This window comes from Trachurus japonicus, chromosome 22, assembly GCF_045865225.1.
Source record: "Trachurus japonicus isolate A0001 chromosome 22, Traja_1.0".
Lineage (NCBI taxonomy): Eukaryota > Metazoa > Chordata > Actinopteri > Carangiformes > Carangidae > Trachurus > Trachurus japonicus.
The window spans coordinates 6,619,550-6,641,867 of record NC_140928.1 but is presented as its reverse complement, the minus strand read 5'-3'; the positions used below and the strand labels follow the sequence as shown (position 1 = coordinate 6,641,867).

Sequence of the window (22,318 nt, the reverse complement as noted above, 5' to 3'; positions counted from 1 at the left end):
TAAGTGTAGTAACTGACTGAGTGAGTGATAATATTTCCAGCCACTGGTCAGTTTCTCAACACATTTGAGTTTCTGGAGTTTCAAAGTGTTTCTATTAAGGGGTGTTCACAGGCTGCGATTAACCAAACTGTTGCTAGATTCAGACTCTGGTTTCCCAGCTGGTTGTGAACTGCAGAGAAGCAGAAGAGCACTTCCTGCACACTGAGTCTTAACTCCTTCAATTAGATGTATCATTGTTATTACTAAAGGAGGCGGAGGAATAACCAAACACAAGTCAAACTGAGCAAAGAAGGACTGTGGGGTGGGGGTTCTGGTTTTCTCTGCCCTGCCTTGAAACAACAGGGGGCTTTTAATTTGAAGGGATCTCTTGAACATTGTCATTGGGAACGACTGAAAACGAGGCTTCACACAGAAATACTTAAAGAACCAGATCAGGTAGATAAAGGTTTTTAACCTTTGTGGGTCCACGAAAGAGTTCTGTCTCTAACTTTTTCTCCAATTGAACATTTTACAGTAAAAGGCGTTTGGTGACTTTTTACTTTTATGTGGTGGTTGACAGTCCAGGCTTAGACTAGTCTTGTTTTTATCTGCCTTTTATTTTATTCCTTTAATTCTATAAATAAAACGTATACTGTATTTCTTATTAATTTTCCTCCATACTCTTATCTTATATTCTCTATAGTTCCTTCTTTGCGTCCCGTTGTTTTACAGTTTCGTGGCTCATTAGTTTGAAGTTTCGTTCTGTCGAGCTTCAGAACTTTTTGTTTAGTTTCTCGGTCGCTGGTTGTGTCGGTGTATGTGTAAAATAAAGATATGCTTTCGTGTATTGTTCCTTAAAGAGAGCAAAACAGAAAAGTGTTGAGGCAGCTTTTTTTTATTTTTTATTCCTTAATTACGGTGTATGAAGTTACAGAAATCAAAGCCTGTAATTAGTTCCAGTACCTGCTACTTGTTTGTACTCGACTTTCAAAAGCTTCTTTCTTCTTCTGTGCAGGTTGGGTTTGTTTTGTGTTGTTTTTCTCCCCTACTTAAGGGCTGATTCATGTTTTTTTTTTTTTTTCGGGCAGGAATGTGTTCCTATCGTTTCTTATTTCCTTTGCATTTTTGCTGTGCTGTGCAGCAGAAACTGCAGCGGAGGCGGTGGCGTTTGAGGTGAAAGGGCGAGCTGCTGCACCGACACAGACGGAGAGAGAGAGAGACGGAGACGTTTGTAATTTTTAAGCATCGTGTGAAATCGCGTCACGAAAGAAGTGAAGTCTGAAATCAGAGTTTATTTTGGAAAATCGAGTGTGACTCTGTCGCCAGAAGGTTTGACACTAGAGTACAAGGAAGTGATGCTCCCTGTGTGTGTGTGTGGGTGAGATCATACTCCTTTAAACCCTTTGATCTCTGAGACTTGTCTGTGTGTGTGTGTGTGTGTGTGTGTGTGTGTGTGTGTTAATAGCATGTGATCCTACCCATTTGTGTGATTAGTGGTGTGTGACACTGTGATCCTTCCCTCTGGTCACGCCACCAGCCTCTGACACATACACACACACACACACACACACACGCTGGTACTTTCTCATGTTATGATTCTATCTCAACACACCTTTCCCTCCAACTGAGCTGCATTTAACCCTCATTAATATACATATACAGCTCTGGAAAATAGACCACTTTCACAAATGTTTCTTAAAAGCATCTCTACATGTATGACAGTCATTCTTTTCTTTTCTTTTTTAAATACAAACACAACTCATTCTACTTAATCATGAGACACTGATGAGGTCATCACCTGAACCACATCTGGTTTTATAGGAAGATTATAAAAACCACTGCTGGGATTAAACATTGACATTATCCCACAAAAACTGATTTATAAACTCTTCCTGAGTTAAAATATTCTTGCTGTGTTGTTTAGGAAGAAATATGAACACGTTTTCTTTGCATTATTATTATTCAAGGTCTGAAAAGACTTGATATTTTTTGTTATTTAGACTAGTTTAGTCATTTTCAGCCAATAAAAGCTCTAAATGACAATATCTTTATTTCTTTTATTTTGAGAGAAATGTTGTCGGTAGTTGATAGAATAAAACTACATTTTTTAAATTTAATTTTACTCAAACACATACTTATAAATAGTAAAACCAGAGAAACTGATCACTTTGGGAGTGGTCTCTTAATTTTTTTTCCAGAGCTGTATATCTGTGTGTGTGTCTGTGTGTGCGCGTGTCGTTAACAACCAGTCGTCTCCATGTGAGCGGCTAATCTCTGTTCACAAGACGAGAAGTGTCACGGTCCCCAAAAATAATCAGTGAAGGACGATGACGAGGGCGGTGGCGCCGAGCGGCCCGCTGCTAACTGACCCAGAAACCACATCCATCTGGAGAAATGTCACAGCGCTCATCAAACGAACGGCCTCGGACGGGTTAGTGGGTTATTAAATATGGCCCTGGGTGTGTGAATGAATGTGTGTGTGAATGTGAATGTGTGTGTGTGGGGGCTGGAAATCCCCAAACAGCGGGGGTTGCCTCCGTCGTTAGAAACATTAAAGTGACATTATTATCGGGGTAAGGAGTTAGAGCGAACGGTTGTGTCGTTGTGTGTCACACCGATCAATTAATTTCCTTTAATCGGGTCTTGTCTCATTTTCACCTGAGAGAACTGAGAGTGAGAAACGACGGCGACGACACGAACGAGCTGCGACACCATCAACACTCAATTAATTAATAGAAACAATTAAGTTGAATAAATGAAAACAGTTGAGTGACGGCGGCGGAGACGAGAGCAGACAGTCGACTTGTCCCAGTTGGTGCAACAAGGTGTCGATGTTCTGTGTGAACAGCTTCAGTTTTCTCTGTTGTTGTTGTTGTTGGTTGAACTGGTGGAAGTGGAAGAAGAAGCTGTAGCTCGGGACAGGAAGTCGTGTTTTTACAGACGGTTGTTTTCTACACGTTCTTCTTTTGAACATCAGAGATCACGACGATCGGCTTCTCCTCTGTTTTGAATAGAAAAAGGTTTATCGGGGCAGCGTTTAGCTCACTTGGTAGAGCTGCTGCCCCATGTTGAGGCTACAGACCTCACTGCCTCGGTTCGAATCGGGCAGCCCTTTCCTGCATGTCATTCCCCCTCTCTGCCTCCCCATTTCCTGTTTCTCTCTCAACTGTGTTATCAATAAAAGGCAATAAAAAGCCCCCAAAAATATACTTTAAAAAAGAAAAAGGTTTATCAGTGTTAACAGTGTTTCTGAGCTGAGTGAGTAAATCTTTGTTTTTTTTTGTTTTTTTCTTCCTGTTGCTTATAAAAGTTGTGATAAGACACAACAGAACAACAGCGTTGGCTGATAATATCAAATGTTACAGAGGAATACTATCACTAAAACCAATCTTTGTGGATAAAGCAACATGAAGGCGTAGTCCTCCATTGGTTTGACGCCGATCCACAGTCCTTTGCTGCTCATCCTCCTCCTCTCCCTCTGACTTTCTTGCCACATAATAAGAAAAATCTCCAAAATACTGGAGAAATATCACAAAAAATAAACTTTACCTGATTTAAGGCAGTTAAACTGAGTGCTTCTCCTCCCAGTCTTGTGGTTTCTTGGCTTTAAATGTTGATTAAAACCACGGTCAGTTTACAGTAGTTGTAATTTGCAAAACCCACTAGTACACTTAATTTATATCTTGTGTCCAGTTACTGATTCCCCTTTTTATTCACTCTGACTGACATGTTGAGTCAGAGGACGGCGGTGTGTGGCCTCTGACTCCTTGTTATTGGCTGTAAATTAGTAATAAATCTCCTCTTCCTCCTCTTCCTCCTCCTGCTCTCTGCAGGTTGAAGTGTCCTTGAGCAGGACGCTGAGGCTCAGACTGCAGCACCTGTTTGTTCACTGGCTCAGTCCTCACAAGTGTAGAAGCACAGAGACAGTCTGTTTGTGTGTGTGTGGCTCAGCACAATTGTGTGTGGGATCCTGTGTGTATTAGTGTGTGTGCGCGTGTGTGTGTTTTCCAGTATAAACACTGCAGCTTGTCATGAGGCAAAATGTGATCTCTGGTTCTGGTTAAGGTTCTGCTCAGCTGGTCCACAATGAATGGAAGTCGATGGGATGTCCTAACAAGGATGGATGCACGGACTTGTGTGTGTGTGTGTGTCAGTGTTGCTGTGTGTGTCAGTGTTGGTGTGTGATGAATGGGGTCAGTGCAGGATGGACCGGCCAGAGGAGAAGAAAACACAATCAGTTCTTTTGGCCGAACGTTCGTCTCCTCCTGCCAAACCGCACACCGGCCCACAATGCACTGCAGCCTGAATGGACACCACTCTGCACAAATGAGAGACTGTGTGTGTGAGGCTGCATTGTGAGGCTGTGCTGCTGCTGCTGCTTGGGTTGTGTGTGTTCATGTGTGTGCATCCCAGTATAATTGAGTGTGTGTATTTTGTGTGCACTTCTGTGTCTGGGAAAGTATTAGTGGGCCACAGTTGCGTGTGTGTGGGTTTTTGTGATTATGCCTGATTTAATTGTGCTGAAGAGCTGAAGGAGGTTGTGTGTGTGTTGTCTTGTGTGTGTGTGTGTGTATGTTGTGTGTCTGAAGATCCAGCCTCCAGCTGGAAAATCGAGTTTGAAGCTCAGATATTATCATCATTTATTTACATCCAAGCCCGTCGCAGAACTAATTTCATCCAGCCCCCAGTTTGCAGATTATTCCTCCGCTCCTTCTCGTCCTTCCTCCTCCTGACGTTATTGATTGGATTATTGTGTGAATAATGAAATTATTCCCTGACATTGCTTCGTCTTGGTTTATTTGCGGCGGAGCTGAGGCGCAGACGCCACCGCCGCCCGCCGCCGCCTGCGATCGGAAACAGGAGTTGATTTAAAAACAAACACAACAAACAAACGAGACGCAATCAGCAGCGAGCGAGATTAAAAACAACAACAGCAACGACGACAAACATCTCGGCTCGACGCTAACGAGCAAAACAACAACAAAAATGTCAGACAGACACACAAACACTGCACGTAATGTAAATGAGAAGAGACACAACGAGCTGCACAACGATTAGAAGATCTATAAGATGACGAGGGGGAGGAGGGGGCTCGTATTAAAACGGCTCTGACGCAGGAAATGAAATCATGAGGGAAGTGGATGTGGTAATGAGTGTGTGTGTGTACCGTATGTGTGTGTGTGTGTGTGTGTTTTGACTTCACAGACAACAGTAGCTGCTGCTGCTTTCATTAGAAAATCTCTCTCAGTGTAAAAGGCTCCAGAGACCCAGTGAGTGAGTGTGTGAGAAGTGGAAATGAAAATATTTGCAAAGCTGAACAAGAGGACGGATCAGTTTCAGTTTGAGCTCCAGACTCTTTCATTCAGCTTCAGTGTGAAACGACCGAGCTGCGCCGTTCAGACTGACTCCTCCTGATCAAAGACCAGTCTTTAATTAGAGCCCGAGACAACTGGACGGTATTTATAGTGAAGGCTGCTGCTGCTGCTGATGTTTAGTTATTATACGGCACAAACTCCAGAAGCCGTTTTGATGAGGATGAGTGAAAATACAGTGAAAACATCGACTTCCTGGATTAACGAGATGATAAAGACTGAAGCCGCGTCTCAGTTTAGCATAGACGACGTCCACACGAAAGACGGTTTCCTCCCTGGACCCTGTGGACCAGGAGGAGGAGGAGGAGGAGGAGCTCCAGTAAGCTGCTCCACAGACCAGACGATTGTATCAAGAAATTACTTCAATTAAAACCTTAAGAAAAAAAAAACACAAAGGACACGGAGATAGAAAAAGGGGTTTTAAAATGATTTCTAATTTAAAGGGATAGTTCAACATTTTGGCAAATTGGCCCATTGCCATAATCCCTATAGTCATAGCAGTAGGTTCGTTACCTTTATTTGTCGGTGGTTTCCCTCATCAAACTCATTAAATACACAATCCAACAACTCCAAAACGCTCTGGTGGACAAGTTGTGACCTGCACATTCACCACGCTACGAGATAATAACAGAACGTTACCAGACAGAGTTGTTTTAGAGGCAAATGCAGAGACTGCTTGCTGAAAAACTGGCCCTGATGGGAACGCACATCAGCGGTTTTGCATGAATTTACCTCTAAAACAACTCTGTCTCGTAACGTTCTGTTATTATCTCATAGCGTGGTGAATGTGCAGGTCACAACTTGTCCACCAGAGCGTTTTGGAGTTGTTGGATTGTGTATTTGATGAGTTTGATGAGGGAAACCAAGAAATCCCATTAGCCTCCGTAGCGTAGCTCTGAGCAGCTCGCTGCTCTGCTCCGCCTTTCTAAAAATAGCTTGCACCAACAATTAAAGGTAATGAACCTACTGCTATGACTATAGGGATTTTTCACCATCATAATCTCCAAGCGGATTGAAATGCATTGTGGGTACAGGACTGAACTGAGACACAGCATGCTAACGGCTGCTATTAGACACTAAACGAGAGGTGCAGCAGTGGCTGATGGGAACAGTCAGTGTTTTCTTACAGGAACAGTTTGTTCAGTTGCTGTTTTGTGGAGATATTTTAAACTCTCACCACCACCAGAGTCACGAGGGGTTCGTCCTCCCGGGACCACGAGTCCAAACACGGAGCGTCTGCAGAGACGAGTCGGTCCGGACCGAAGTGAAACACAAAGATCTGCTGAAGATCTTCACCACAAAAAACAAAACATCTAATTTTACTCTTTGAAGCCTCGTTTTTATGTAACGATGAGTCTCTTCTCATGACCTTTAATTTGTGACTTTGGTCAGTGAAAAACTTGAATATCTGAAGTTATTTTGATACGAAACCACCAGAGGGAACTCATCAGAGAACGAGGCTGTGATTTTATTCTCTCCATTGATTAACAATAATACTGATTATTGATGATGTCATGTTTCAGCTGTGAACATCTGGCCTCTTGTTTATCCAGGTGTTTATCCGACAGTGGATCGGAGGCGAATTAGTCGTGTTGTTATTGATTATGATTATTGATCCACCACGTGTGACTGGAGCTACATGCAGGTCAATGATCCTTTTTAATGGGGTTTCTCACCCGTCCTCCCCCCCTCCCTCCTCCTCCTCCTCACCCCAGTTTTCCCTCATTTGCTCCTCTTTGTTTTATCCTGTCTCTTTGTCCTCTCCCCCGTCTCTTCATCTTTTCTCCCCTCTTTTTTTTTTGGAACTTTATTTCCTTTATGCACATTAACAGACAATTAACATCACAAAGGAAAACAAATCAAAACGTCTTGAGATTGGGTCTCATCTGTCACACAAATAGCACTGTAAAGGGTATTGCACATATTTTATCTGGTTCCGTATTCCAAAAAAAAGGGATATTTTAGATAATAATAATAGTGTATAAGAGTCTTAAGCGATATAATCAGTATCTGGGGTCCACCTCCTCATAATTTTCTCCCCCCCCCTCTTTCTGCCTGTTGACCCCCCCCCCCCGGTGTCCGGGTCAGAGCCCAGGGGACCAGGTCCAGTCTCGCCTCGCACATGTACATGGGGGACTGCATAGTTCACTCAGCGGGGAGCTTCTCGCCGGCCGAGGCCACGATGTTATAATGAGCTTTGAGAAAGGCGGGGGGGCTGTTGAGGGGTGAAGATGCCACATTGGCTGTTACCCCCACCCCTCACCCTCTCCTCACCCCCACCTCCCTCCCCCACTTTCCCCTGGTTAAAGGAGATTAATTAAAAGCTCACTCGCTCCCTCTCTTATCAGTGAGAGTTGAACACTTACTGTAAGCCTCCAGGGGGGACGGCTCAGCGCCAGGCCGGGTGGGCAGGGGAAAGGGGGGCGAGGGGACGGGTGAGGGGAAGGGGAAGGGGAAGGGGGGGAGAAGGGGGCGTGGAGCCTCCGGGAACGATGCTAATTCCAGCCAGTGGGACGGAGGAACGGCTGCGGAGGAATTACTGCCGGTGGCGCCGTGCGTTCATCGCTGATTATCTCTGAAACGCTGTCTAGGAAGAGATCGCGCTCGCAGACGGTCGCTCCGCCTGTCAGTCACACTTTCACACTCACAACACGCTTTATTTTCTTCTTCTTCTTCAGCTTCTTCTTTCTACTGCGTCTTGCTTCTTCTTCTGAGTTTCACCTGAAGCCACAAACACTCTGAATTAAATCCTCGACCTACAATAAGTCAACACTGATGAATATGGAGATTATTTGTCAAAGATGTTCCAACAAAGTTAAATATTCAGCTGCGCTCTCATTTTTTTCCCCCTCCTCTCGTCTGCATTTTAAACAATGGAGGGGGAAAAAATAGCAAGAATCAGCAAAAACTATAAATATTATAATGATTATTAATAATTATGATGTTTTGGGGTGGTGGGAGGCGGAGCGACTTTCTGCTTACGAGGGCATGCATGCATATTTATAATTACAATAACATTAACCCTGAATCTTAAACTCAACGCTGGATTATTTCAGGGGAAAGTCTATATTTTATATATGGATGATGAATCCTATTGACCTTTGGTGACCTTTGCAAGTAATGAACTAACTAACAACTAATCCAGTTGAGGGCTACCCAGAGCTTGGACTCTTTTAAAACCTACTTAGAAAGGCCTATGACTGCTGATACGAACTTATGTGACACTAGTTTTGTTTTTATTGTGTGTTTTTATACTTTGCTTTTAACTTTGTAGCACTCTGAGATCTGATGAAAAGTGCATTAGAAATAAAATGTATTATTATTATTATAAAACTAAATACGTGACAAAATAATAATTAAATAGATAAATTTGAATGTAAATCAAGTTTTTAAGCTTCAGTATCAGTCAATGCTGATCACTGAAAACAGAACTTGGTCAATTTATATTTATAATTTATAATGAGACACATGTTAAACAATAATGAAAATGTAAAATGTTCAGTATCAGTTTATAAAGTTGAGTCTTGTAATGTTGTTGTGTGTGTTGCAGGTTGCAGCCGTTCATCACTGGACAGCCCAACAAGAAGCTGGCTGTGGAGACGGTGAGTCACACACCGCTCATCTTCATCTTCTTCCTCCTCCTCCTCCTCATCGTCACCACATCTGCTCTTCGTCTCCGTCACTCTTTCTCTCTCTCACTCAATCTGTTTTGTCTCCTCTCTCACTCACTCGGCCCGTCGCTGCACTTACCGGGCGTGCACACAGAAACACTCAGACAGATAAACTTCCTCCTGGCTCTCAAAACACTCACACACACACCGTCTCAGACTTAAACACACACACACACACACACACTCACACACTCATCATTACTGGTATTCACTGCATCTTCAGAGCTGCTACACATGATGTCATTTCTGGAAAACAGCAGCACTTATCATGCCAAAAAAAAAAAAGTAATCTTTATCGTCCAGACTCTGACAGACAGACCCTCAGACCTTCATTTCCTGGTTTCTGCCTCAGGAGCAGTTTCCTCCTTCTTCACCTTCAGGCTCAGTTCGTCTTCACCTCCAGGATGAAACTCTTTTATCTCTGTCACCTCCTTCTCCTCTGCTGCTTTCATGGTCCATGTCTCATAGGGACTTTAGGACTTTAGAGGAGGTGAAGTTTGTTCTCATAGATCTGTGTCTCCAGATGTTCCAGAGGTGGTTGTGTATTATTGTATGCAATGCATCATAGTTTAGGTCTTCAACATGGTTTTTTTTGAAGGAAGAAACTTGGTCAGTCTTGTAATTTTTTATGTAGATGTCACAACTTTGGTGTTTTTTGTTTTGATTTCCCGCCAAATTAAGAGAAAACAAGATGGCGTGCGACCAAAACATGATAAAATGCACCTACAGGACAGTTTTGGCCTCATTATGTCTTCAGTTTACACTGAGGTCAAACTGATTTGTCGACCTTTTATAAATCAGTGAGCAGGTCAGCTTCAGTATCTTGATTTTATGAATGGATGTGTCTATATTTGTTTATACAGTATAAAACAGAGTTTGTCAAATAAAAGCTTTGGACATTATAAGAGTTCATGGAGATCATCACAGTGATGATTTAACCTGGAAACACAAGTACCAAAATCTAAAGTCTTAAAATCAGACTTTTATTATTCTATATTTTCCTTATGATTAACAAAAAAAAGACTAAAAGTGTCTGTCCTCCTCTCCCCTCCTCCTCCTCTGTGACTCTCAGCTCGTTGGTTCCTACTGAAGATATAAAACAGAGTCACATCACGTGTCAGGAGCTGTTAAAAACAACAGAAGGTCTTGAATCTTATTTATTCTCTTCTATAGCAACAACATTTCTTATTATTCAGTCAGTTAACACCTACGAACTGCAATGAAGCGGCAGGAAGCGACAGCTTAAGCTAAAAGTTAGGGCCTATAGGTCACATTAATTGATAAATGATATCTATAATTATTATTATGCAATGTGGGGGAAGTGATAGAAAGGTCTATAGTTTATGTGCGTAATAAAAATTTGTAGGTTTTATGGTCGTGTCACTGAGTTTCTGTGACCCGTTAACCTAAAAAAAGGTCATAAATGTAACGAGCGAATGAATCTTTACGACAGAGAAATAAGATACGTCGGGTTTGGGTTTTGTTTGTGCGATTTGTTGACAGTCAGAAATCTTTTATCTGTGTTTTAAAATAGTTTTAAGCACCCTGAGCAGCAGCAGCAGCAGCAGCAGCAGCAGCAGCCCAGAGGTTTCCTGTCTCCACATAATAAAGCAGTAACAGTAACAGACAGAGTGTAACTCCCCCGTCGCTCTCGGCCATTAAAAGCTGATTGCAGATTGCTGGGATCTCCTGCAGAGCGGATGGAGGATAAATAAATCTGAGCTCAGGCCATGTGAGAGGTGAAGTGAAGCTCTCTGCTGCCTTTGTTTGCCCGTCCCTTATTGCTCGCCCTCCTCCTTCCTCCAGGCCCTAAAAACTCTGACAGGCTCTTAAAATAAATACGGCCTTAAACTTGGACATAAAAACGTCTTAAAAAGCACTTTCCCAGCTTTTTTTTTTTTTTCTGCCACCCTGCAGTGATGGGTTAGTTGCTGTTGGCCCGTCGCCAGCTTTCCGATGAATCCAGAAAGAGAGAAAGAAGGTTAGTGGTACAGTGTGTGTCCTATCTGCTTCACCAAACCCAGTTAGGCTCCGTGTCTTTGAAGAGTTAATTTGCGGACGTCCTCATTCTGCACATTTATAGCTTCACAGCTCTCGCAGCCATCTTCAAGGAGAACGAGGCCACTCTCTGCAGCTCCCTGTCGTAATTTGATTTTTTTTTTATTTTAATAGGACCAGAAATTCAATCACAGGTTGATCTGCAGGATCTGAAAGTTTCAAATCCGACTCTCTGTTTCTATATGTGCACTTTTTTATTATCTTATATCTCATTCATATTCTCCTGCTGCTGATTTATTTCTCTCTTCATCCTTGTAGTAAGTTCAGGTTTAAACGGAGACACGAGTCACGATAGACCAGAACTACAAGTCTGTGAATGTTAGAAGTTCATTATTGTATTTTTAATTTCTAATATTTAGGGTCAGATCTGGATGAGTTGTTGGATGGATGAATCCAGTTGCAACAACAAACCGTTTGATTTTCTATCTGCTCTGCTTTGCACCGTCTTCTCCATGGGTTTTCATGGGTATTTTAGAGTTTTATAGAAACATCTGCCAGCCTAAACTGACGGATGAATGAAATAAACAGTTGAAATTAAACTGATGGTTGAAACAGATCGATGCCATCGATGATTCAATGGGAACAAACTCTGTGTGTTTAGACTGAACCGCCTCCTCTTCACTCATGAAGCGTCCAAGTGAATGTGGTGAAGTCACTGAGTCTGAAAACATGAGTGTGACAACACAACCTCCACAGTCTGCATGTGGAAATGTTGCTTAGTAAATAAACCGTAGCTGCAGCTGCAACATATGACAGCGTTTTGGAGCCACTGTAGCTTTAAGAAACTTTTGCAAGGATGAAAAACTCTGTTCTCTGATATTATAAAGTCACAGTTTTGCAGGAAAAAACTCAAATTTACAAGAAAAAAACAAGTCAAATTTACAAATGGAAAAACCTCACAAATTGTACAAGAATCTTTTTCTGATGAAGGACGATCAATAACCTATAAACTTCATGTGACTATGTAAACTCACCTGATAGAGCCAAGTGTATTGAATTTGTGGCTTTATAATTTAAGGAACATTAAGTTTGTTTGTTGTTCCTGTAAACTTGTGAGTTTAGTTTTGGAAGTTCTCAGCTTTAAACTCAGATATTTACCTCTCTCTCTCTTCCAGCTGGTGTTTTTTTTTTAACCTGCAGCACCTCTAAACACGTCACCGTAGAAACATGTGAAGTTGTAAACGTGGAAATTTCATCCAGGAAACTTTCAGCAGTGAAAATCAGGAAACAAGAAATCAGCTGATTGATCGTTTAAACCATCAGAAAACTCAATGTTTCCGACTGAAACTGAGGATTTAATGGAGATTCAAATGAAATAGTTTATTTTAACATTACTCATCATGTGATGTCGTTTCAATCACTGTGCGCTCAGCGTGAAACCGGTTGTGTTGGATCTTGTGCTTGAACAGTGAAGCAGCTTCGGGGTCGTTAAATTATCCAGGACACGGTTTTTAACGAGAGGTCGAGGAAGTTGGAGGGAGAAAAACTTTGAAGGGAATTTACAGTGAGAAAAACTCTTCTGCCTTTGTTCTTTTCTTCTTTTTCTTCTCTCTCTCTCTCTCTCCTCCGCCGGCTGTCCTCTCCTTTACCCTAATTCTCCCTCTTCTGTTTCTCCTCCTTCCTCTCTCACATTCCTTCCCATCCTCCTCCTCCTCTTCCTCCTCCTCCTCAGTCTTTGTCTCCCTCTCCATCATGTGCTGTTGGCAGCTCTGAATGGCAGCGCTCAGGGAGCTCGGGCTCTGTCAACCAGGAAGAAAACATTGCCACGAGGGGCCGGGTCAACAAGGCTTGTTACTTAGCAACCCCCTCGCCTCCCCCTGGGAACTGGAGGCGAGCGGCCGTTGCCATTGGCTGAAGCTGCTCCCCTTTCCCTCTCTCCCCTGTTATGTAATGTTGCCATTTCATTGCAGCGACGGGATTGAAAAGAGAGATGTGTGTGTGTGTGTGTGTGTGTGTGTGTGTGTGTGTGTGTGTGTGTGTGTGTGTGTGTGTGTGTGTGTGTGTGTCGCTCGCTGAGCTCCGTCTGTGAGTCTTTAGTGACCCAGCAATTAGTCTGAGCCGAGCCGAGGGAGGAAATGATGAGTTTACAAGACAGAAGGAGAAACCGGTTGATTTCTGCCAAGAAGAAAGTGGTCCAGCTGTTGTCGGCCGCCCTCGCTGCCTCCCTTTAAAAAAAACAGAAAACAACAACAACAACAACAACGCACTCACACACGGAGAGAGAAAGAGGCCGAGGTCGAGGCCGGTGGAGGCAGCAGACGGTGCATTTAGGGGATGTGGGGATTTTCACAGAGGCTTAGAAATCTGAAAGAGAGCGATGAGGTCACAGGAGAGAGAGAGGGGGGGGGAAGAGGGGCTGTGAACCGCAGACAGTCGCTCTGGTGATGCAGCTGTAGTCTGATTATGCAAACAGTCGTCCTGACAACCGACGGCCGAGTCCGTGTGAAGTTTGGACTCTCAGAGAAGACGTCAGACCGTCAGGGGCCGGTGTTTCCAGGTCGTCACGGTGAAATTCCTCTGAGCTCATTTAGTGAGAAACTGCAGGGATACGTTTAAAAAGGTCAAAGGTCGGTTCACGTTGACCTCCATTACACGATCCTGTGTCTCAAACAGTTTGTTGATTATTTTATTTAGGTTGAATTGTTGCAGCTCAGGGTTCATTTCTATATCCGTTTACATCCACTTCTGTCTTTAAAGTGAAATTTAAGCCCCACCCACTTGAAAAATGAACAATATGGAGGCAATTTAATGTGACAATAAGTTGTTAACGCAGGTTCTGTTTATTGACCTGTTGACCTTTAAGCCGTCATGTTTTTATTGGAGGTGCATTTAGAGCAAATAAACGTGATTCATTTGCCGCTAATCGTGATTTACTATGGACGCTGAATGGGATTAATCAGGATTAAATACTTCCATCAATTACTGTAACTACCCTAATGTATATAATAAGTATATGATGTGGTCTCCCCAGCAACAGTAGCTATAGAAATAGAAAAACCTAAATACCAGGAAACAAATCATTTTAGAAACATCTTATTTATATACGTTTAGTTTGAAAAAAAACAAAACAAAACAAAAAACAGAGTTTGGCTGCTGTGGACTTATAGAGACATATAAAATTCAAAGACAGTAGAAACACTGGTAACAGGGCGAGTGAATCATTTATATGAAGAAAATTCACATTTAAACCTCCTGTCGTCTTTCTGGGTCAAATTGACCCAATCTGGTCCTTTTCTCCATCCTTCCTCCTTTCCTTTTTCCCACAATACTTTTTTCCTTCCTTCTTTCCTTCCCTCCTTCCTTCCATCCTTACTTCTTCTTCCTTCCTCTTTTGATCCAATTGACCTGATCTGTTCCCTCCCTCCATCTTTCTTTCCTTCCTTCTTTCCACAATCGTTTTCCCCTTCCTTCCGTCCTTCCTTCTTTCTTCTTCCTTCCTTAAACGAATCTGTTCCCTCCCTCCATCTTTCTTTCCTTCCTTCTTTCCCTTCATCCTTACTTCTTCTTTGCTTTTTGACCCAATTGACCCAATCTGTTCCCCCTCTCTTTCTATCTTCCCTTCCCTACCAACCTTCCTTCTTTCCTCCCATCTTTCCCTTTGTCCTTCCTACCTTCCTTCCTTCCTTCCTTCCTTGACCCAGGAGGACAACAGGGGGGTTTTAACTTGATCAAGATCAGAAGATTAAGGCTCTGTTTCCAAACTCGCAGTGTCAGGAAACATCCATGGATTGACTGGTTGGATCAATAAACAGCAGATTTTGTCTCCGTGGCGACTGCTTTACTGATGATTAGTTAAATTACGTTAATCCCGTCGGAGCAGGACGAGGTCACGACCCCTTCAAAAAAAAAGAAAGAAAAAAGTCATCATGTCATTAAAAAAACTCAAAGAAACCTGAGCTCTAACTCTCACATGTCGACATTCTCACACCCATAAAAAAAAAAAGAAAAAAAAAGAAACCTGCTGTGTTTCCTCTGACTCTTTAACGAGCAGTTTTTCTCGTTACACGACTGTCTGAGAGTGTAAACACTCCACAGTTTGAGTATCTGTGTGTTTGTACAGAAACATTATCTGTGTATAAATACGAGCGGTAATAGCTCCTACCGCCACCACCTCCTCCTCCTCCTCCTCCTCCTCTTACGCAGCCGTCATCTTGACCCATTTAATAGCTCTCACCTCCTAATTAGTCTGGAGCACCGTGTTTATGCTGTTATGCTTCCCCTTTTAATTATAATTTTTTCTTTTTTTATATTATTATTTCTTCACATTACCGCCCTGTGTTCGCCGGGCAGTTAATGAGGCGTCCAGCTCCTGTGATGAGGAGCCTCTTTACAGCCTGGTGAGGTGAAAGTCAGCGGGGGGTGGGGAGGAAACCAGAGGACGAAGTGGAGGAGGAAGAAAGAAGAAAAAAAAAAAAGGAGGGAAAAAGGAGGTTTTTGTGGTTGATATTTATACAGCAGTGCTCTCGCTGTATAATCGTTGGCTATTTATCAAAGTCTGAGGGAAGTGAAGGAAACGAGGGAGAGGAGGACGTGGGGAGAATAAAAGGAGAAATAAAAAATAAAGCGAGGTGGGAGGAAAAGGAAGGATGGAGGGAGGAATGAAAGGAAAATTGGAGGGAGAGACGGCAGGAGGAGGAGGAGGAGGAGAGGCCCCAGCAGGGACTCCAACAGGCTGTTGCTGAGGAGAACAGAAATATCTCTCCGTCACACTGAGGACCCTCCACCTGCTTCTCCTCCTGCTTTATAATTAGCCCCGGCTGAAGGGAAAGTGATAACAGAACCTGCAGACGACGGGTTTCCTCTGCAAAACACCACGGTTTTCAATTTTACTCCGAAGCAGACGAGAAATCTGAATGAAAGTTTAATTTTAGAGTTCCTCATACAAAAAATAAATAAATAAAAAACACCAAAATATCCTCCATACACCCCACCGGTGCAGCAGCAGCTCTGTGTTTGGCTTCTCAGATGAAAGAAAGTAAATAAAAAACCCAGATTGAAGCAGCTGAGCAGCGGTTTCCTAAACCTGAGGGAAATCTCCCTCTGTCTGTATTAAAACAGACACAGTCGTCACCGAGTTCAGGAAAAACAAAAGCCTGGTCAACAGGTCAGTGAGTGAACCAGACCGGACAAAACCCAAACAAACACGGAGCAGGAAAATCATCAACATCATCTGTTAAAAAAAAACAACAACTGTAAAATGTGACTGTAGAGAGGTGGTGAAGTAAATGAAGGTGTGTTAGCGGCGGCCTCCTCAGGTATTGGGCTCAGTGCTCACCTGGACTTAGGTGGTGGAGCTTGGAAAAACTCAAGCATCCAGTAGCCTATCCAAAAATGTGTAAAATGTTCTTTTATAAAGCCAAAAAAACATAAAGAAAATACTTCCAAAGCTCAACCTCAATTCATAAATCAGAATTACTACAAGTTCATCAGAAGAAAAAACAAAGAACAAGAACAGCAAAAGCAATTAGCCTAACATTAGCCTAGCCTAGCTTAGCCTAGCCTAGCACTCCTCCCTTCAGTCCAACAGCTCAGATATTTCAGTATCAATGATTTGTTGGGGCGTCGCCGTAAAACCATAAAATTTCTTTTGCGGTTTCTGAGTTTTTCTTTTCCAGAGGAGGACAGATGTTGACAGATGTTACAGTAGCAAAAAATTACCTCAGTTTGACTTTAAAACCAGAAACATCACCACAGCTTTTCCTTCTGTGTGTGAGTTTTTCTTACAGAGCATCACAGCGTCTCAGTTGAACCTTGGACCTTTTTTTTGGATATAAAACATCATCGCTTCATTAGTTTTATCCCGTTTGTCCTGTTTGTATTCTGGTGTTAGGACCAATTAACGTGTTGGTTTCTGACCTTTAACCGCTGAAGTCAAAGTGAACCGTTTGAACCATACTGTATGTGGGGAGAAAAAAAAAGAAAAAGAAAAAATCTTCGGGGCGTCACTGAGAATAAACCGTAGCCGTGACGACACGTTGTTGTTGTGAAGTGGAAGAGCAGCAGGTGACTGTGGAATAATCCACTGTTTGTTTAGTTTAGTCACTTATATATAGATATAGAGACAGGAAATGGAGAATTAGCAGCGTCACCGTAGCGTTGACGTTTGGCTCAAATCGTTTCCACTGCTGGAAACTGCCCCCCCCCCCCCCGTGCCCCCCACCGCCTCTGTCCTCTGCACATTTTTATTGAACCAGCTGTTTATTTTCTCCTGCTGCTGCCAACATTTCCTCCTGTTTCCCTTATATATATTTTTTTCAATCAAATACGTCTCTTTTATCATCTCCCATCATGCACCTGGAGGGGGAAGGGGAGGGGGAGTAAAGTCGTCATATTCATGTGTGAACCTGTGACGGCTCAACTGAGACAATGCAAATGGCCTGAACTAAATGCAACAAAAAAACACAGTGCTCTAATTATATTTCTGCCCCTCGCTCACCCTCACCCCTTCATTTTTAATTTCTGAGGCTTGAAGGAGGAAGTTTGGGCCCGAGGCTCCGGTTAACTCCTGACCCTGACTTTACGAGGCGGCAGCGGTGCACTCGAACACTGCGGGCTTTGAGAAAGTGTAATAATGTGATGTCAGATAATAAAGGTTGTGGTTACGCTCTGATGCTGCATTTAGTCGTGTGTGGAGAGATGCTGCAGAAGATGAAATATTTCCTCACTCACACCTGCCCTGCAGCAGATCCCACCAACACACACACACACACACACACTGTTTATTATTTTCTATCATTTTAAAGGAAGTGGGGCAGATGAGATCACATCGAGCTTAGATTTCCCCGGAGGCCGAGAGCCGACCTCACGTGTCTCACGCAGAGGAAAAATATTAAAAAGTACCAAACGACGCAACAACCTGACGACTGTGTTTCCTGTTTGCTCAGGTTGCCAACTCCAACCCCGTGCCGGTGCCCGTGGGAAACCCCGCCAGCACGGCGCAGGCGGTGGTGGTGGAGAGCGGGCCCGTGGTGTATGACGACGCGGCCGCCGACGAGGAAGAGGAGGAGGAGGACGACCCGTGTGTGAGCGCCATGGCGCTGATGGGAAACAACGGTCAGTTCACACAAACTAAAAACATCAAAGCGTGACATTAAACCTGATTTTCCATGTTCCTTTGTCAGCAGAGAAAATCACTTTTCTACTATTCTTCAACTCATTTTAGTTTGATTGAAGCTTAAAAGTCTGAAAATGTCAATTATTTTTTTTCATAAACAGTGATCAGAGCCAGTCACGGCTTCAAATAGTCAATTTATTTGTGTTAGGTTTATAAAAAATCTGCAAATTAAGACAAATATGAACTTCAAATCCGTACTGACAATAAAAAACATCAGTGATTCATTATAAAAAATGATGTCTTGTCTTTTAACTGATGAGCAGCAGTGAAAGAAAAAGACTCGGTGTGAAATATAAACATAGTGAACTTGAGATAAAAATAAAGATAAAGTAAAAGTATTAAAACATTAAAAATAAGGAGTAGTAGGAAAGGTTTCTCAGCGACAACAAATATTTTTCCTGTCATTAAAAAAACAGCTGCTCTCTGTTTCTCACTGATTCTCTAAAAGTCTCCACACAAAGTTAAACTGAGTTGAAGTCGAGTTAAGATCATTTTCTACACAGGTTCTTGAACTTAAAAGAAACGGATTCTCCTCCGACTCCGAGACTTGATGAGTGAAACTCTTTCATTTCTTCTCAGCTCATTTTTTCCTTCACTTGAGTTTCATCGAGTTGACGTCGGCGGCAGCGGACGTCTCAGCTCTCCATCGGCTCTCAGTGCCACACAGTGTGAAGAAGCTGGAGTCACTGTTTTAATGACCGAGCTGCTCGAGGGGAGGTGGAGTGGGAGTGGGGGGGGGGGGGTGTCACTGTGGCTCTGTGTCACTTTGTTTTAATGAGCCGACGCTCAGATTGAGTTTCTCCTCTTCACGTCTCTGGCTGTTAAAACTTTAAGTCCCTGCTCTGCCGCTGTAAAACGTCCTGAGCTACTTAATTGATTCCTGTAGGGCAGCTCTTTGTTTATCCTCCGGTTCCTCCCCCGAGAGGTCAAAGGTCAGGGTCGGGCTCCGGGCAGCACCTCTGGAGCTGGTGGTCGACGGTTGAGCAGGACGAATGCTGGATGATGGTCGTCTCGTTTACAGTGACACTTTTCACATTTTACAGTTCTCACAACTCACGGCGTCTCTGAACGTCAGGGTTGCAACTTTTTTATTATTATTTTACAATCTGAGTGTTTTTATTTTCCTCCAGCGACACCAGACGTCCAATAAAACCAGTTTTCTTTGAACAGTGGTAGCACAGTGATGCCAAAATGTTCCTTTAATCAACACATTGTCTATTTTTTTAAATGAAAAATAAGTATATGCAAAAATGAAACAAACAAAAACATAACTGATTTAAAAGTAAATTTCCCCAAATAAAGTTCAGTTAATGAATCAGAGCAGTTTTTATGGAACAGCACGATCTGCAGCGTTAACAGCCGACTGCCTCTTTATGATCTTGTTTTTTTTTTTTTTTTCAATGTATATCTAAAATTTATTTTAGCTCAAAGCTGCAAACAACAGAACTTTGTCTGAAATTACACTTTAAACCATAAAACACATCTGGTAAAAGAGCTAAAGCGAGATGAAAACACTGGAGTCTGATCCTCAGGCTGAACTCACTCAGCACAAACCGTCAGTATGAATTAATGGGATAGTTCACCCAAAATTCAAATTTCACTCATTATCTACTCACCCTCATGTCGACTAAGGGCTGGGAGAAGTTTCAGAGTCCTCCGTGGCTTCTCTGAGTTACAGCGGGGCTTCGTGCAGCACTACATGTCCATATAATGGTTGTGAACAGGGCTCACTTTTCTTCGTTCAAAAAGACACACCAAAAAACATCCAAATACCTCTATACTGCTCGTCTGTAATGTCCCTTGTGTATTGAAGCCCCAACATGAGAAATTGTTCCGAAAAAAATTTACCTGGTCCGTCCAAATCTTGCGTGATTTGCGCCAGCGTCAGTGCAAATCACACAAGATTTGAACAATTTCTCATGTCGGGGCTTCAATACAAGAGGGACATTACAGACGAGCACTATGGAGGTATGGCCCCGCTGTAACTCAGAGAAGGCACGGAGGGTTCTGAAACTTCTCCCAGCCCTTAGTCGACATGAGGGTGAGTAGATAATGAGTGAAATTTGAATTTTGGGTGAACTATCCCTTTAATAATCAGTGTGAAAATGTAAAGTCTGCCCACTCCTGATCAGTATTGAACTCCTCCTCTTCAGATTACGGCTGTGACGGAGACTACGACGATGGATTCTAGCAGAGACCAGAGTCTCCATCACCTCCTGCTCCTCCTGAATCATCACTACCTGAACCAGATGTTTACTACCAGGGAGGACACTACACAGCAGTGATGCCAAGAGGAGGAAATGGGACAGATGTCTCCTTTGGCATCACATCTGGACGCCCGGTGAAGTGGAGACGGGATCATACAGAGAGAGAGAGAGACAGTCGCAGGTTTCCCAGTAAACACAGGAGCAGCATATAAAAAGACATTTAATAACACGTAAGACAACTCTCGAGAGTGTTTACTGTGACGACAGATGCGTCTCCTCTTGATGGTTTAATGCCTGAAAAAGCCGAACGTCGAACAAAAATGCAAAACATCCTCATCCTTAAACTTGCACTTTGCCTCATAACCGTGACACTTGAGTACTTACCGGTGCATGTGTGTGACTTTAACTACTTCCTGTTTGTGCTTCTGTGCTACGCTGCCTCTCAGAAACTGACATGTACTGACCAACAAGCATCTATTAATTAATCAGGTAGCGCCGGATCAATCGTCACTATCAAATATTCCTCTGTCATCCATATTTATTAATGCCTTAGGTGACGAGTGGACAGACTCTCACCGTCTGCTCCTCTGAAGCCAAAGTTGAACAATGTTGTTGCCTTTGAACAGTTTTTTCCAGGTTTTGTGCCAGATGGTATCAGATCCAAACTTTTGGTTTTAGTAGAACAAAGTTTCAAGTTGATGATGATGTTGGATTAGGTTTTATTTTTTCTGTTTATTTGCTTTAGGGTTTTTCTTTATTGTTTTGTGATGGAGCTGATGCTTTATGGTTAATTTAATGAGCTTGATGAGCTTGTGTTATTTGATGTAATGTTAATTATTCTTTTAGGGGTTTAAAAGCCAGGATGTAAATACTTTCTCTGCGGTGTGTTATATTTTCCACATGGATGAGATGGAGCCCGATCAGAGAATCGATCTGTTTTCTATTTAAGCTTTTATGATTTTTGTGTTTGGGAGAAGAAGAAGAAAAAAAAACACTTAGTTTGGAGGAGATTGTGGCCTTTTCACTGTGTCAGTATTTAGCGAGGCGTGTTGACAGCCTCAGTGCTGCTGCTGCTGCTACGAGTCCTGATGTTACATCTGTACAGTGTTGTGTGAATTTGCTGCTACAGTAAAGATCTCACTAAATAGCAAAACAAGAGTTTCCTCCTTCATTTACTGTTTTGAGAAGAAACGTGTCCACGTCTTAAAGCTTCTCACATCACGTCTGTCCTCATCATGTCGCTATAGTTAGCAACTGTCATGGAAACTGGCACTAGCGTTTAAAGACACTTACCTACTGTACCAGTCTAGTAGATATGATAGTAGTGGAATTGTAGGACGAAGTTGATGAGAATCATATATTTTGGAGAAAAAAAGAACCAATGAAATATGCAATAAAATAAAAATAAAACTTGAAAGTTTACGAGGAAAAAACTCACAAAATTTCAAAAAACTGCACACATTTACAAGAATAATACCCCAAGAAAAGCAAAAACAAAAAGGTAAGCAGCAGAGGTTTCTTTCTGTGCCCTGTGTTCAGGTTTTTCCTGTGAAGTTTTACACAAAACTCATTTAAACTTCTCACTTTTTGTGCAAAGTTGTTAAAGAACAAAAACGTGTCCTGCACTTAGACCTAAAACTCAAGCGGGGGGAGACGCTCCACTGAGGCTCTCCTTGTACAAACACTGATAATTAACTTTTAAAACACACACGGTGGCAAGCATTTAACACGGATCAGCAGCAAATCAAACCTGTCCAACAACAACACCAGCGGCCGACCATGGGCACGACTCTGTAGTTGGACACCAGAAAACTAGTTAGCAGCACTTTTGATCTGAGCCTCAGTCGTCTGACAGAATTATTCATTAAACTAAAAATTCTCTGCCCTCTCTTTCTCTCTCTCTTTGCTCAGGAGTTC

At 42.6% G+C, this 22,318-nt stretch overlaps 1 protein-coding gene across 1 annotated transcript in view; it reads left to right on the top strand.

Annotated features, from left to right (window-relative positions):
- The window catches only part of brf1a (BRF1 general transcription factor IIIB subunit a), a 129,280-nt gene extending 107,723 nt beyond the window's left edge, over positions 1 to 21,557 (top strand). Inside the window, exons 17-19 of the mRNA XM_085768589.1 lie at positions 8,902 to 8,953; positions 17,965 to 18,133; positions 20,348 to 21,557. Of these exons, the coding sequence (XP_085624715.1) occupies positions 8,902 to 8,953; positions 17,965 to 18,133; positions 20,348 to 20,385 (259 nt within the window). The 3' untranslated portion in view covers positions 20,386 to 21,557. The remainder of the gene's footprint in view (positions 1 to 8,901; positions 8,954 to 17,964; positions 18,134 to 20,347) is intronic.
- The last annotated feature ends 761 nt before the right edge of the window (positions 21,558 to 22,318 follow it).